We start from the raw sequence: 15610 nt of genomic DNA on the forward strand, positions 1-15610 counted from the left end.
ATGGGGAGGGAGGAGGAGCTTATCTGGTGCATTTCCAAGCCAGTGACCTGCCTGGCAATGACAGTCCCAGCATGGCCAGCATTGTGAACACTCTCCACGCCCTGAAAGGGGCTGGAGCGACAGGGAAGATACCTCTAGGGACTGGATGCATCCCAGCTCCAAGGGAAGTGGAGCCCACTGTGTGCATCAGCAACATCCAGTCTGCATTCCAGAAGCTTCCAGGGCTTCCAGCCTCTTAATAACCTGCAGGCAGAGAGTGAGGCCAACTCATGGAGATTATCAGCTTAAAGATCTCAGGGGGCTTCTCAGGGTCCCAGAAACTCAGCACCCAGGAGAAGAGAGGCTGAACTGAGGCGCAGTCTGCAAGTGCTGGAGGAACTCAGCTCTCCCACGTCTCTGCCAAGCTCTCCCGCCGAACAGGGCTTCAGGCCTTCCAGAGTGCTCCCCAGGAGGAGGGTGCGCTGAGTATCCCCAGACAGAGTCAACCTGACAACACACCGGAAGCTCAGGGCTGTGGTTCCGCTGGGGCCAGGGTGACTGAAGAGTCTCTCTCTGAGCCTCTCTCCTTGACGCTGGCTCACACCTTCCCACCTTCTTGAGGACAGTGTCCTGGAGTGGGTGCGGGGTGGGCACCACCCTCTCGGGGTATGGCTGCCTCCAGGGGAGGAAGTTGATGGGCAGGAAGCGCAGCACCCAAAGAAGCATCTCACAGGGTCCACACCCCGGGCACCGGCAGCCTTCCATGGGGCCTGTATCCCTGTATCCCTGCAACGTGCGATGCTCGCGATGCTCAGAGTGGAGTGATGCTGCCGCCCTCCTGGGGCTGAAGGCACAGCCCGGGATCCACGCAGACAAACAACCTTATCCTTCATGTCAGCACTACGGAGCTAACTAGGGCCCCCAGGTCTGGGGGAGCAGGGTGGGAGCGGAGGTCGCAGGAAGAGTGGGCCACTCCGGGACAGCCCCAGATCCACTCAGTCCTCTTGATTAGGAGGAGAAGAAAGTGGGCATAGGGCACTGCAGAACAAGGGAACCCCACATGCACAGGGCTGACCAAAGACGCCGTGTGCCTTCAGAGTGTGGGCCTGAGCGGACAACAGGATTCAGCCTCATACACTCAGGGACACTCAAACAAATGCTGTCTGGGCCCAGCCCAGATTCCCAGACCTCTGGCCTGGGCCTGGCTGGGCTGTGCAGCCTAATGTCCTCTTCCCAGTTCCTCTACCCCTCCTACACCTGCCTCCTTTAGGAAGCCTGGGTTTTACCCAGGCTGCTGAGCTCTCAGGCCTGTTGTCTGCAGGCTGCATTTTTTTTTTTTTGCTTTTAGGGTCACACCAGGAGATGCTCAGGGGTTACTCCTGGCTCTGCACTCAGGAATTACTCATGGCAGTGCTCGGGGAACTATATGGGATGCTGGGAATTGAACCTGGGTCGCCGTGTGCAAGGCAAACACCCTACCCGCTGTGCTATTGCTCCAGCCCCTGTAGTTTTTCTCTTATTATTTGTTTCTTTGTTTTTTTTTTTTATCAAGCTCTGGTTCTGTGTTACTCTGCTCTCCTGGGGAATAAGCATTTTGGCACAGAGTCAGGTTTAGACAGAAAGTAAATGAGGATTAATCTCAATGAATCTGCTCATACCACCCATCCCAAAGTTGAGAAAACTCAGAGCACCAACAGTTGTGGCCAAAAACCACCTAGCCATTCTTTTCTTATTAAGTATTTGATGGTTGAATGAACTCATGGAGAATAACATGCGTGAAAGGGATTTGACCCCCGAGGCGGCTCTTGGCAGGAGTGGTCAGCCTCTCCCAGACAAGGTGCAGGTGGAGATCAGCAGCCATGGGTGCTGGCTTCTCTCCTGGTGCCACCAGCCAACCAGCTGCTCTATGGAGCTGCCATAGGGTGTCTCAAGGTCCGAGGCCAGTTTGATGGGACTGAGCAGAGGAGGAGGCCTGAGTGAGGGGTGACACTGTGCCCTGGCTTGCAGGATGGAGAACCTGTTCATCAACCGCTTCATGCATATGTTCCAATCTTCCTGGAATGATTTTGCTGACTTTGAGAAGATCTTCGTCAAGATCAGCAATACTATTTCTGGTAAGTGATGGTGCTGGGGAAAAGGGCAATGATTTTTCTGCCAGAGTTTGCCTTGGGGCTGGAAAGCTCTGCCCCACCCCCCTCAGCCCAACTACCCAGCCCTCTTCACCCACACTAGGACCCCCTCATCTCATGAATTTTGCTTTGCTGTGATCACTCTCAAAACCACAGTTCCTTGTCTTGATATGGTCGTGGTTGAGTCCCCTCCACCTCATCTCATTATCAAAAGTCTCAAAGTCATCAGAATCTTTTGTGGCTACCGCAATCATTTGCAATACTTCCACACAGAGCAAAGGCAGAAGTTAACTTATTTTTTAAGCATCTTCATCAAAGCAACATTGGGGTCCTTTAGACTAGGATGTGTTTGCAAGAGCAATAGCATCACAATTTCCAGGAAGGGCAGAGAAAAGGTGAAAGAACAAGATGAGGAATGAAATCAATGTATCTGCCCTGCACTCCAACCACCCCACCCAACTCCCCACCCTCCACCTCCACCATCACCCCTGCTTGCTCCTCCCTCGTCCTGGGGCCAAGATCAAGAGTTCTTTTCTTTCCATTCTTCTTCTATAGGTGTAATATTAAGCAGTAGATCTATAGGGGTTTATTTTTTTCTGGTACCAGGGTTCATCTCAGGCCCTACACATGTGACCATATACTGTACCATTGAGCCATATCCTAAACAGAACTTTTTCATCTTGCCTAACTGAAACTTTATGCTCCCTGATAAGAAACTTCCCTCTGCCCCTCCCCAGCCCCTAGTAATTACCAATCTGCTGTGACTGTATCTACTTCAGACACTTCACATTCAGTGGAATCAAGAAGAAAGTGTCCTCCTATTTCTCTATGCACAACAGCTCCAGGCTGTTTGGGGCAGTCACACAGAGCAAAGGAAGAACTGAACTTATGCTTGCATCAAAGCATTTCCTTTTTGCTTAAATGGGGTCACAGGGGCCAGGAAGATAGCACACGGTTTAATGCACATGCTTGGCAGGAAACTGATCCCAGTTCCATCACTGGCACCGAACAGTTCCCCTGAAACTGTCAGGTACCGGCCTAAAGGCCCCCAAGCACTGCCAGGATGCTTCTGGTAGTACCATGTGGCAAGGCTGCATACTCAAGGGCTCATGTGGAAGTTCCAGCTAGTTCTGCAAACAGTCACAGGGCCTGTGAGCACTGCTTGGGAGTCCAGCTCCCCAAATAAAATAAATAGGGGCCACATCTAGTGGTGCTTTAAGAGTTCAGAGCCCACACCCACTGATTCTCTGACCTGGCAGGGTAGTAGTACTCTGGACATGCTTTGAGGTTGTGCCACTGATTTAACTCAAGCCTCGCACATGCTAGGCAAGTGTTTCTACCCCCTAAGTCATATCTTCGACCCCAAAGTTCTCTTTTGAAGGCTGGATAGAATCCCATCTTCTGTTTTTTGTTGTTAGTTCTTTTAAATGAATGTGTACCCACAAGTGGAACTGCTGAATCGTAGTGGTTGTTATATTTAAATCTTTTAAGGAACTTCCATGTTGTTTTCCATAGCGACTGCATATTTTGCATTGCCACCAAGGCATAAGGGTCCCCTTATGTTTCCCCACATCCTTGCCAACACTTCTCTTTTGTTTGGGCTTTCTTTTTTTAATAACAGTCATTCTAACAGGTGTGAGATTATATCTCACTGTGGTTTGGGTTTGCTTTCGCCTGTTGATTAGTGACATTGAGTATTTTTTCATATACCTACCGATCCACTTATTTCTCTTCTTTGGAGAAACATCAGTTCAAGATCTTTTCTCAGTTTGTAATTGAGTTATTGAAGTACTTTTGGTTTTTCCCTTTGATCTATTTTATAGATCAATCCTTTAGCATATATATAGATTGCAAATATTTTATCTAACTCATCAGTTGCCTTTTTCTCTGCTATGCAGAAGATTTTTTTTCCCAACTTAAAGCAATCTCCTTTGTTTCTTTGTTCTTGGGAGAGGAGAAGCCCAGGGAATTTCTGAACTCTAAGGGTCTGTCCAGAAAGGAAAGGGCAGAACCATGGCCTGATCCAGTGATGGGCAAGGAGACAAGCCCTTGGACATGGCAGGTCAGCTAATGGTCAGCCTGTGAGAGGGAAGCCAGCACAAATAGCCTTGGCTAGGATCAGGAAGACCATGATCTGGGCTGCCTCTACTCCAGCTCTGGCTGAGCTGCAATTCTCTCGCTATAGAACGGGTCATGAATCACTGGCAGGAAGACCTCATGTTTGGCTACCAGTTCCTGAATGGCTGCAACCCCGTGCTGATCCAGCGCTGCACAGAGCTGCCCAAGAAGCTTCCTGTGACCACAGAAATGGTGGAGTGCAGTCTGGAGCGGCAGCTCACCCTAGAACAGGAGGTTGAGGTAAGACCTGGTTGGCCAGGAATGGAAGCCAAGGCAAAGGCTGGGCTCAGACGGCAGCATCAAACTGGGCAGAAACCACTTCTTGCTAGTCAGTGTTCAGTGGTTCCCAGGCCACTATTTCCAGGCTTATCTGGATTTCCATCTGAAATTGAATAAAATATAATAAATAAAGTATACTCTACCCTTATGAAAATGTTATTTCCAACAGAGGAGGAGGAATTGAGGGTGGCATTTCTCCATGGTGTTTAGGAGCAAACTATAAATATTTTCAAGGTCAGTATTAACATTACAAAGAGTCTGACCAGAAAGGGACCAATTATATGAGGGCCACTTTGCCTTATAAAAGGTAAGGACCCTGGAAAAACAAGCAAACCTTGTATCAGACAAAATAAAGGCGAAGGGGGGCTGGAGCATGGCAGGGGACTGGACTGAATGTTTGACTTTCTAATTAGAAATGTTGGATAGCACAGCAGATAGGATGTTCACCTTACATGTAGCCGACCCTGGTTCTATCCTCAGCACCCATATGATCCCCTGAGTATAGAGTCAGAAGTAAGCCCTGAACATAAATGAACATGAAAAAATAAATAAGTAATGTCGGTAACATCTGCTTCCACCCAATCTCCTCTCTCCAGTCCTTTTGTCCCTCCATTGCAAGGTCAGTTCTCAGAATGACATGACTAACCTAATCTTGGGCCACCAGGGGTACAAACCACCTCCTCTGTGATCTGATGCACTTGGCGCCAGGAACTTCCTTGCTAGAGACAAAGGAAAACTCATCAGTGTCCCCATCCCCATAGAGCCAGGCCCACCACCTGCCCAGGGGTCTGGTGTTTTCTACTCTTTCCATCTTGTTTTCCCACCTTGCCTACAGCCTCACCCACAGAGGGCTGATCAGTTCCCATTTACGGGTGTTCCTCCCAGCCCTCACACCAAATATTCCTGATTTAGGAGACCACTTGTACACAGCAGTGTTTCTCTGTAGATTTAATCTCTGGATACTTTATCATTCATTCAGTGACCTCGGGGTTTAAACTTCAAACCGGATCAAATCAGAGCTTTAAAAACCAGCTGGGCTCATAAAGCGTCTGTAAATTGGTTACAGTGCGCCCTCTGTTGGCAGAGTTGTGAAAATGCATCTTCCTTGAGTTTTTGTTTTGTTTTGTTTTGTTTTTCAAATTTTTATCATAGCTTAGGTAACAAAGTTACAATCCTTTATGGTGTTGAAGTACAAATCTACTGAGCTCCTCTTCATCCTTCTCTGACATAGGAACCACACAATATCCTCCCAGCATATATTTTATGCTCTTATGGACAGAGGGGTCCTCCATTACTTGTTTTAAAATGAACTGCTTTCTACTCAACTACAAGAAAAGATGAAATCATGTAACTTACCAGTATGTGAATAGAAGTGGAGGGTATTATACTGAGTGAAGTCAGTCAGAGAAGAGGGGCGGATACAGAATGATCTCTTATTTGTGGGATGTAAAGAAGCATAGTAAGGGTATAACAAATGGTTAAAGGTTTACAGAACTGAGCTTACCTGGGGTAGGGGATGGGAGGAGTCCTTGGAGCATTGATGGAAGAAAGGACACTGGTGGTGAATGCAATGTTAGTGAAGAGGGAAGGAGGGAGGGAGGGTGGAAGGGCGGGAAGGAAGGAATGAAGGAAGGAAGGAAGGAAGGAAGGAAGGAAGGAAGGAAGGAAGGAAGGAAGGAAGGAAGGAAGGAAGGAAGGAAGGAAGGAAGGAAGGAAGGAAGGAAGGAAGGGAGGGAGGGAGGGAGGGAGGGAGGGAGGGAGGGAGGGAGGGAGGGAGGGAGGGAGGGAGGGAGGAAGGAAGGAAGGAAGGAAGGAAGGAAGGAAGGAAGGAAGGAAGGAAGGAAGGAAGGATAGGCAAGCAGCTATGGAAGAAGCACTTCTCATCTTCTGCCCCAATGCTTTTTTTTCACAATACTATATTTTGTTTATTTTTGTATATATTTTTTTAAATTTTTATCAGTGAATCACCGTGAGGTACAGTTACAAACTTATGAACTTTCATGTTTCCTTTTGGTTTACATCCCTCCACCAGTGCCCATTCTCTTCCACCAATGTTCCCAATATCCTTCCACCATCCCCACCCCAACTCCCACCGCCCCACCCTGCCTCTGCGGCAGGACATTCCCTTTTGTTCTCTCCTGTTGGATGTTGTAGTTTGCAATAGAGGTATTGAGTGGCCATCATGTTCGGTCTATAGTCTACTTTTGGTACGCAGCTTTCAACCCGAGTAGGTCCTCCCAACATTCTCTACTAGGTGTTCCCTTCTCTATCTCTGCTGCCTCTGCCCTAATTCTTCAGTGTTTGGTCCCTTGCAGCTCCAGGTCCCTCTGGAGGACTCGAGTGTAGTCTGGTAGGAGCAGGTTTCTAGTTCCCCAATCCCTAGCACATGCATTTTGGGGGTGAAGTGTAATGACTACAGGAAAGAGGATGAATTGGGAGCATTCACAAATTCAGTGACTTTTTTACCAGTGGCTCCTGTGTACCACCAGCTTCAGACCAGAACAGAGAACATGCCAGTCTTATGACCCCTCTGTCCATAAGAGCCCCCCTCAACCCTCAGGACTCCAGCCCCGCAGCCCCTTCCTCTTGCAGGCCCTCCCACTCCTAAAATCCTTCCATCTCTCCTCCCAAGGGTGGCCCCTGTCATGATGCTGACACTCTGATACCCAGACCCACAACTTTCTGAGAGAGTCCCACAGTGTCACTTCTTGGCACTTGACTTCTCTCGTCTACTTCATCTAAGCTGTCTACTTTTTTTATTTTTTTTGGTTTTTCTTTTGGGGTAACATCCAGCTATGCTCAGGGGTTACCCCTCAGCTCTGCACACAGGAATTACTCCTGGTGGTGCTCAGGGGACCAGATGGAATACCAGGGATCAAACCTGGGTCGGCCACGTGCAAGGCAAATGCCCTATTCACTGAATTATGGCTCCAGCCCTAAGCTGTCTGCTTTTTAATTAGACACTCTGTGTGGTCTTTCAACACCTCTCAAGAGTGTTAGACCAGGTCTCAGATGGAACAAATGCAGAATAGGCCACTGCCCTTGCCCCTTTTTAAGGAAAAAGCCCCTCCCCAAGCTCCCACATCCTATGAAAACTCTTACATAACTCAGCCTTTGAATGACAAGACCAAAGAACTATTATGCTAGATTCTGCTGAGATACCAGGGGCCTTTCCAGCCACTTCATTTTCGCTGGCTCTGTCTCTAACTGGAACTAATCTGAACACACATGTCCTCCTGTCTCCTGCAGCAAGGGAACATTTTCATCGTGGATTTTCAGCTGCTGGACGGTATCGATGCTAATAAAACAGACCCCTGCACAATGCAGTTCCTGGCCGCACCCATCTGCCTGCTGTACAAGAATCTGGCCAACAAGATTGTTCCCATTGCCATCCAGGTAGGCTTCCTGGGCCTGCCTATTTCTTGGATGCTGAGGACATGCAGCTCTGCCCCAAATCACCCAGGAGGGTGCAGAAAGCTGAAGAGCTGCCAGTGAGACAGGAAAAAAAAAGTCCACTAAATTTTTTTAGAGCTCACCCCGGGGAGGACTGTCAGCAAGGGACAGAAAGAACATTTAGTATCCCTGTTCCCTACAATTTTTTTCATGCCACATCCACCATTTCCCCAAATAACTCTGTAAGTTAGTACTGTCGCCTCTTACAAATGGTGACATGGACACACTCGGAAAGGTTCCAGAAGCCGTCCAGGTTGAACGTGAAGTAGTTGGCACAGGAAGTAGACATCCTGGGATGGCCTCTCTGCCCTACTCCATTATCCTCTCATGACTTAAAGTCACTATTTAAGAAATGTGGATGCTTCTGAAATTTTCTGAAAAGCCAGGTTCTCCCACAGCCAAGGCTGGCGCGAAAGATAGCAATGTCTTTTCTTTCTTCCTTGCATCAGCTCAACCAAGAGCCAGGAGAAGAGAACCCAATCTTTCTCCCATCGGATGCAAAATATGACTGGCTTCTGGCCAAAATCTGGGTGCGTTCCAGTGACTTCCACGTCCATCAAACCATCACCCACCTCCTGCGCACACATCTGGTATCCGAAGTTTTCGGCATTGCCATGTACCGCCAGCTGCCTGCCGTGCACCCCATTTTCAAGGTAGAGCAAACCTCATTGGAGTGGGGGAGAGCATCTGGATTGGGGGAAGAAGCTTCCTACCCCCCACCTCTGGGGAGATGCAGCAGCACTGTTTTCCTGGATGGCAGAGCTTGAGAAGGCATATGAGCTCAGTGTGATCCTTGTCTTGGCTCTAGTGGCAGTCCTCAGTGTCTTTGCCTATCTCTTCCTCAGCCCTATCTGCACTGACTGCTGGCATCACTGTAGGCTCAATGCCCGGTGCCCTCGTCTCCTCCTTGACTCCAACAGGCAGCATAGGTTGGGGGAGCAGAGTCAGGATCAAAGTCATACATTCAGAAGCTTCAAGCTGCCTCTTGCATCCTTCCGCTCCATGCCAGCACTATTGCCACTCTGATCACTATCAGTGCTGCTGACCCAGCATGGAGATCTCTTGGGGATCCCGAAGGTCACGTCCCAAAGGCCGCCGGTCCCTACCCCGAAGCCAAGATCAGCATGTCACTATGCCCCACTGAGTTCTGGCAACACGGCACCCTCCACAATGCCCCAACAGGGCTGGTGATGAGAGGCCTGGGGGCACCTGGGCTGGCCAGGCCTTCTCTGAGCCCGTCCCCTCCTCCCTCCCAAGCTCCTGGTTGCGCACGTGCGCTTCACCATCGCCATCAACACCAAGGCCCGCGAGCAACTCATCTGCGAGTACGGCCTCTTCGATAAAGTGAGTGGGGCTCTGGGGGAAGCCCAGGCCTTGGAACCTTAGCAGCCTCTGCCCCCAGCTGGTCAGGGTTTCCTGTTAGAGACCTGGCTCTGAGGGCTGGAGGTCTGGGAAGGGCTGGAGGCCAGCCCCTTCCACCAGCCTCTCCTCACGGCTGCTCACCACCACTTCCTCCTCCTCACCCATCCCCTCTCGCCTTTCATGAACTAGGGTCCTGTGTCCGTCCACCCACCCTGTTCCCCTTCCCTCGGAGCCTCTCACCCTCCATCACTCTCCCCAACAGCAGAACCCTAGAACCCCACACCCCACATCCCAGCATGTCATCCCCATTGTAAACAGATCCTCATGGCAGCCCGCCCAGGCCCTTGCTCCTGTCCTTCCTCCTGTGAGAGCTGGCTAGGCTGCCATGGTTGGCCACTTGTTTGTATTGCAAATGACCATGTCAACCCAGCTGAAACTGAAAAGGAAATGCATTATCTCATCTACTTGACCAAACAGGGGCGGGAGTCTCAGACCAAAGTAGATCCAGAAATTCAAATGATTTGAGTATTAATGACTATAGTATTAGGTATTAGGGGAGGTTATGACCCTGGTATGACCATGATATCAGGTATCAAGCCAGGGTACGGCCTCAGGCTCCTAGACTGGCATTGTAAATAGGCTTTGCCAGGTTGAAAGGGGAGACAGGACCTTGTCACAGCAAGATCCGGACTCTTGTCCTTCACAGGGACCATCATTTCCCAACTGTCCAATTAGAAAGTAGAAGGAACAACAGAGCTAGGTCCGGCCTGGGTGAAACAACCATCCTGGACCCCCCTGTCTAGCACCCCAGCTCCCAGGTTCCCTTCTGCAGATTCTGCGCCCTTGCATGGGGGCATAGCTCAGCCATGGGCCAGGCTGGCCTGCTCCTCAGGTACCTCTCAAGCCTCCCCAGACCCCAGCAGAGGGTGACTAGCCAGTGGTCCCTGCCTTCACCCTTGCACCCTCATTGCCCTGAGCCACTGCTCCCTAGAACCTCCTCACCGGGGGTCCTTGGTGGTCTGAGTGAACCCTCCCTCTAATCCCACCTCACAGAACACAGGTTGCACCCTTTCACTTTCTCCCGGGGAGCTCCAGACGAAAAGGTTGGTGTGGGGGATACACTTCGGCTCACAGGTCCCTGTGACTCCCCCGTCTCCAGGCCAATGCCACAGGGGGCGGAGGACACGTGCAGATGGTACAGAGGGCCGTGCAGGACCTGACCTACACCTCACTGTGCTTCCCTGAGGCCATCAAGGCCCGGGGCATGGACAGCACAGAGGACATTCCCTACTACTTCTACCGGGATGACGGGCTTCTGGTGTGGGAGGCCATCCGGAAGTGAGTACACACAGGGGCTGCCAGGGCTGCTCTGGGGTGGACATGGAGCCCTTGATGGACATCAGGGGCCTCAGCAGTCGTTAGCTGGGCTAAACTTGGTCCATTGCCTCCTTAGGGCAGTGATGAAAGACCAGGATGTCAGGGATTGTGGGGGGTTATACCATGTAGGGACGGGGGTGCAGACTGAGTCTGGATATTAAGGACTGACAGGGTCACTGATGGGGCACTACACAAAGTCCTGTTCTGCATCCCTGGCTGCATCACCCTGAGCCAGGTTCACGACCGAGGTGATAAATATCTACTACGAGAGTGACCAGGTGGTGGTGGAGGACCAGGAGCTGCAGGATTTCCTGAAGGATGTTTACGTATACGGCATGCGGGGCAGGAAGGCCTCAGGTAGGGACTGCCCCTCTGCTCCTGCTCTGCTCTGCACCGCTGACTTCCCTTGGGCAACTTCCCTTGTCTCGTGGCATCTGCCTGAGCATGCAGGGATGGTGCCAGAGACCCACCAGAATCCCTCAGGGGACTTCCTACAGCCCATGATTCAAAAGTTCAGCCCACTGGCCAAGCTGCTGGCCCTGGTATGTCTTGCTCATATTTGAAGCCTCTAGTACTTGTATCAGCAGCTAGGGCATTTGCCTTACATGCGGCCAACCCAGGTTCGATTCCTCCGTCCCTCTCGGAGAGCCCAGCAAGCTACCGAGAGTATCCCGCCCACATGGCAGAGCCTGGCAAGCTACCCGTGGCATATTCGATATGCCAAAAACAGTAACAACAAGTCTCACAATAGAGACGTTACTGGTGCCCGCTCGAGCAAATCAATGAACATCAGGACGACAGTGCTACACTGCAGTGCGGTACTTGTATGGTGGAGCCCCAGGATAGGGGTCTGCCTGTTTGGGATCTTGTGCAGCGCTGGGTCTCAGCTAGTCCACAACTCTGCCTCAGGCTTCCCCAAGTCCATCAAGACCAGGGAGAAGCTATCTGAGTACCTGACTGTGGTGATCTTCACGGCCTCAGCCCAGCACGCCGCAGTGAACTTTGGTCAGGTGAGCAAGGGCAGGTGAATCCTGCAGTGGGACGGGTGGGGACCAAAGGTCACCCTGACCCCTGCAGAGGAGTAGAGGTGAGTCATCCCCCTTCCTGGTCTTCCTGGAGGGGTTGGGGTTTGCAGCTTGGATACTTTGCGCCAAGCAGAGGAGAAGGGGAACTGTGGCCAGTCTAGCCTGGCCTGACAGGTGGCAGCACAGCTGGTCACTGGTGGAACAGTGACCCACTGCATCGTGACTGTCCCCACAGTATGACTGGTGCTCCTGGATCCCCAATGCTCCGCCGACCATGAGGGCCCCACCACCAACAGCGAAGGGTGTGGTGACCATCGAGCAGATCGTGGACACTCTACCAGACCGAGGCCGCTCCTGTTGGCATCTGGGTGCGGTGTGGGCACTGAGCCAGTTCCAGGAAAACGAGGTGAGGGGGTGGCCTTCCTACCCTTTCTGAAGGGAAGATCATCCCAGATTAGGCCCATTCCCCAAACTCAGGGTTTTGGGATTCAGGGCTCAGGCTGCCAGCCAGACATCCTGATTTCCAAGGCTGGGAGGCCCCACAAGGTCCGTAGGCCTGAGCTCGGATGGAGCTCAGGATGGATGGTACAGAAAAGTGCAGGAGACTCTGCGGCTGGTAACATTCCCAGCAAGGGTGCATGCCTTGGCCCAGCTATTGACCAGCCTCTTCCAGGTGGGATTCTCCCTGCACCTCAAAGGTAACTGTTTCCTGAGTATTCTTCCAGTGATTCCCGTGCATACACCTGGTCTAATCCAATATCTACAATGGGTGTGTCAGAGACACACCACTGTGAGCTCAGTGTTGCATGGAATCACTGGGTCAGCTCAACCAGCCCCAGATCTTTTGACTTGCATGTGGTTAAACCAAGTTCAATCCACAGTACCTCATATGGTCCTCTGAGCCCTGTCAGGAATGATCCCTGAGCACAGAGCCAGGAGTAAGCCCTGAGCACTGCCAGATATGACAAAAAATATGTAAGAAAAAAAAGCCTTGTTTTGATTTGCAGACGTGTGTTTACATAGAATCTGTGGCTATGCTGGGCTAGAGAGACAGCCGGTGCTATGCTCTTGCTACCTGAAGCCCAGAGAGGAAGACATGAGTCATGGCCCTGAGCAGGATTCTACATGCCCACCAAACTGTCAGGACCACCCAGCAGCCTCCACACTCATCACACTAATTATCTTCATCACATGTACTGTAGCTGCCATTCAGTGGGACAGTTATTTTTCTCACCTAAGTGCAAGGTCATGGCCTAGGAGTACTTTCTGGATATCATCAGCTAGTGGCAGAGGGTGGAGATGGGCAGATGAGCACCAGCTCCTTTCTGCGCCTCCCAAAGGGCAGTCTCGGGGGAAGGGAAACTGGGGACACATGGAAACATCTGTCCATTTCCATGACCCCATCGTGGCTTAACCTGTCCATCCATGTCTGGACCCTCAGCTGTTTCTAGGCATGTACCCAGAGGAGCATTTCATCGAGAAGCCTGTGAAGGAGGCCATGGCCCGATTCCGCAAGAATCTTGATGCCATAGTCAGTGTGATTGCCGAGCGCAACAAGAACAAGAAGCTACCCTATTATTACTTGTCTCCAGACCGGATTCCCAACAGTGTGGCCATCTGAGTAAGTCTCTTGTATGGCTGACTGCTCAAGGCTGGCTCAGCATCCAAACTCCCACCTGTGCTGGTGGGCATGTTCCTGGTCAGGCCGCCTGGCAGCGACTCCTCTAGATGTCCCCCGAGATTCCTGGACTACTGCCGCAGGTCCCTGGCTAACCAGCTACCTTACAGCTAAACTTTGGTGTGTTTTCTTGTTTATCTCCAGTGGTGAATGAACCATACACTTGGATCAACATGTGTGAACAGTGCATGGGCCCCTGGCTCTCTGGTGAGGACTATGTACTTCCTGCCCTCTGCCTGGCTCAGCTTTTCCATAACTGGGGGCAACAGCAAACCAGGATAACTGATAAGAGGCCTATTCTTGTTGGGGACACAGAACAGTTATTTTCTACTCTATTTATGCTTGGTCCTATTTTTTGCATATAGATGCCCTGTAAATTCCCATTGAATAAAAAAGGAGTGTCAAAAAAATAAAGCTTATTTTAAACGTATCTCCCATCTCAAACTTTCCAATAACCTTAATTAGCTTATAGACCATCCCCCAAGCCAAAAAAAAATTTTATTACATCTATCCAACAGCTCCTTGTCCCCAGGTGGCATGGCACTGCTTTCCCCTCCTCTGCCTAGAAAGATCCTTCCCTTTCTTTATATTTAACATGCAATTTTTATTCATTTTTATTGTGGCACCAAGATTTACAATATTGTTAATCACACTTCTCATGAAAACATCATTTCAACATCAGATTCATCAGTATTCCCTCTCATCAGTATTCCCTCATCACTATTCCCTCCACCAGCGTCCCAGGACTTCTCCCAAGCCCCCATGTATGCTAAGTAAATCTTCATTTCTGATGAGTGACAATTTACTGTTGCCTTATTGTTTCTTTTTCCCTTAATGTTGTTCCCTTATTGCTTCTTTTTCCCTTAAATTTTTTTTATCTCAAATATAGGAAAGATGTTATTTTGTGGTTGCTGTTGGGGAAGTGGTGACACCTACACACACATAGATGAATAGAGCTAATCTGAAATTACACCCAATTGTAAATCAATGATTAAGCTGATAAAGAGAAATTTCCTTTTTAGTGGTATACAAATTTTTTAGTAATTTTGTGCTAACACATAAAAACTTACATGAAGTAGGTAAATCCTACAAATGTAAAATCTAGTAAAAGTTAAAAAAATTAAGAAAATTTTAAGGGGAAAATCTGAATAGCCTTATAAAATTATAAGTATTTTATCCAAATAAAGGGTATCTTGGCTTTATATTAGAAAATATAGATATTGCATAACTGTCTGCATTAATAAGTAAAAGATCAAAATAAAAATCTCCCACCACCAGTGTGACCTTCCCTCCACCACTGTTTTGCTTTTCATCCACCCCCCAAGCCTGCCCTCTTAGAAGGCACAAAATATTGCTGTTATAACAAAGTGACTAATGGAATTATTTAAAAAAATACTTCTGTTAAAAAAAGAAAATCTCTGTAGAGTGGAGAATGGGCACTGGTGGAGGGATCGTTACTGAGCATTGTATGACTAAAACATAACCACAAAAGTTTATAAGTCTGTAACTGCACCTCACGGGGATCCATTACAAAAAATGAAAAAGAAATAAAAAGAAAAGAAAAAAATCTCTGTAGAGAGGCTGGAGTGACAGTGCAGTGGGCAGGGTGCTTGCCTTGCACGTAGTCAACCTAGGTTCAATCCCTGGCATTTCTTACAGTTCCCCGAGTCTATCAAGAGTAATTCCTAAATGCAGAGCCACAAGTAAGCCCTGAGCATCACCAGGTGTGGCACAAAAACAAAACAAAAATCTCTATGGATTAAGAGAAAAAAGAAATCAGTAGCCATGATCTGGAAACAACCCAAATGCCCAACTATAGATAAAGAAGTTGATACACACATACACACACAAACACACACACACACAACACACACAGAGGAATACTATGCAGCTCCAAGAATTATAAGAAAGAAGAAAATCATGCAATTTGTAGTCATATGGATGGAACAAGAGGATATCACGCTAAGTGAAGTTGGTCAGAAGGAAAAATCAAATACAGAATGATCTCTATCACATGTGGGGCTTATACACATCGAGACAGCAACAAAAGGCCAAAGGCAATATAATGGGAGAACTGATCCACATAACTGCGTTGGAGTGGGAAATCGGGCAATGAAAATGTATAAAAGCCCTTAGCAAGCTAGGGTAAACATACCTTTCTTAAACGCCTTGGGTGTCATACTCAATGCCACATGCTGTGAAGTGTCCAG

General features: G+C 49.3%; 1 protein-coding gene across 4 annotated transcripts in view; it reads left to right on the plus strand.

Moving 5' to 3' along the window:
- The window catches only part of ALOX5 (arachidonate 5-lipoxygenase), a 48235-nt gene extending 34892 nt beyond the window's left edge, over window positions 1-13343 (plus strand). The window contains exons 5-14 of one of the 4 annotated variants that reach the window (XM_004607381.2): window positions 1987-2093; window positions 4294-4466; window positions 7755-7901; window positions 8408-8611; window positions 9216-9302; window positions 10480-10658; window positions 10933-11054; window positions 11607-11707; window positions 11958-12128; window positions 13164-13343. In XM_004607381.2, coding sequence (XP_004607438.1) covers window positions 1987-2093; window positions 4294-4466; window positions 7755-7901; window positions 8408-8611; window positions 9216-9302; window positions 10480-10658; window positions 10933-11054; window positions 11607-11707; window positions 11958-12128; window positions 13164-13343 — 1471 coding nt within the window. The remainder of the gene's footprint in view (window positions 1-1986; window positions 2094-4293; window positions 4467-7754; window positions 7902-8407; window positions 8612-9215; window positions 9303-10479; window positions 10659-10932; window positions 11055-11606; window positions 11708-11957; window positions 12129-13163) is intronic. The other 3 variants (XM_055119396.1, XM_004607382.2, XM_004607383.2) reach the window with 3 other exon arrangements.
- Window positions 13344-15610: the final 2267 nt, after the last annotated feature.

Source organism: Sorex araneus, chromosome 11, assembly GCF_027595985.1.
Source record: "Sorex araneus isolate mSorAra2 chromosome 11, mSorAra2.pri, whole genome shotgun sequence".
Taxonomy (NCBI): domain Eukaryota; kingdom Metazoa; phylum Chordata; class Mammalia; order Eulipotyphla; family Soricidae; genus Sorex; species Sorex araneus.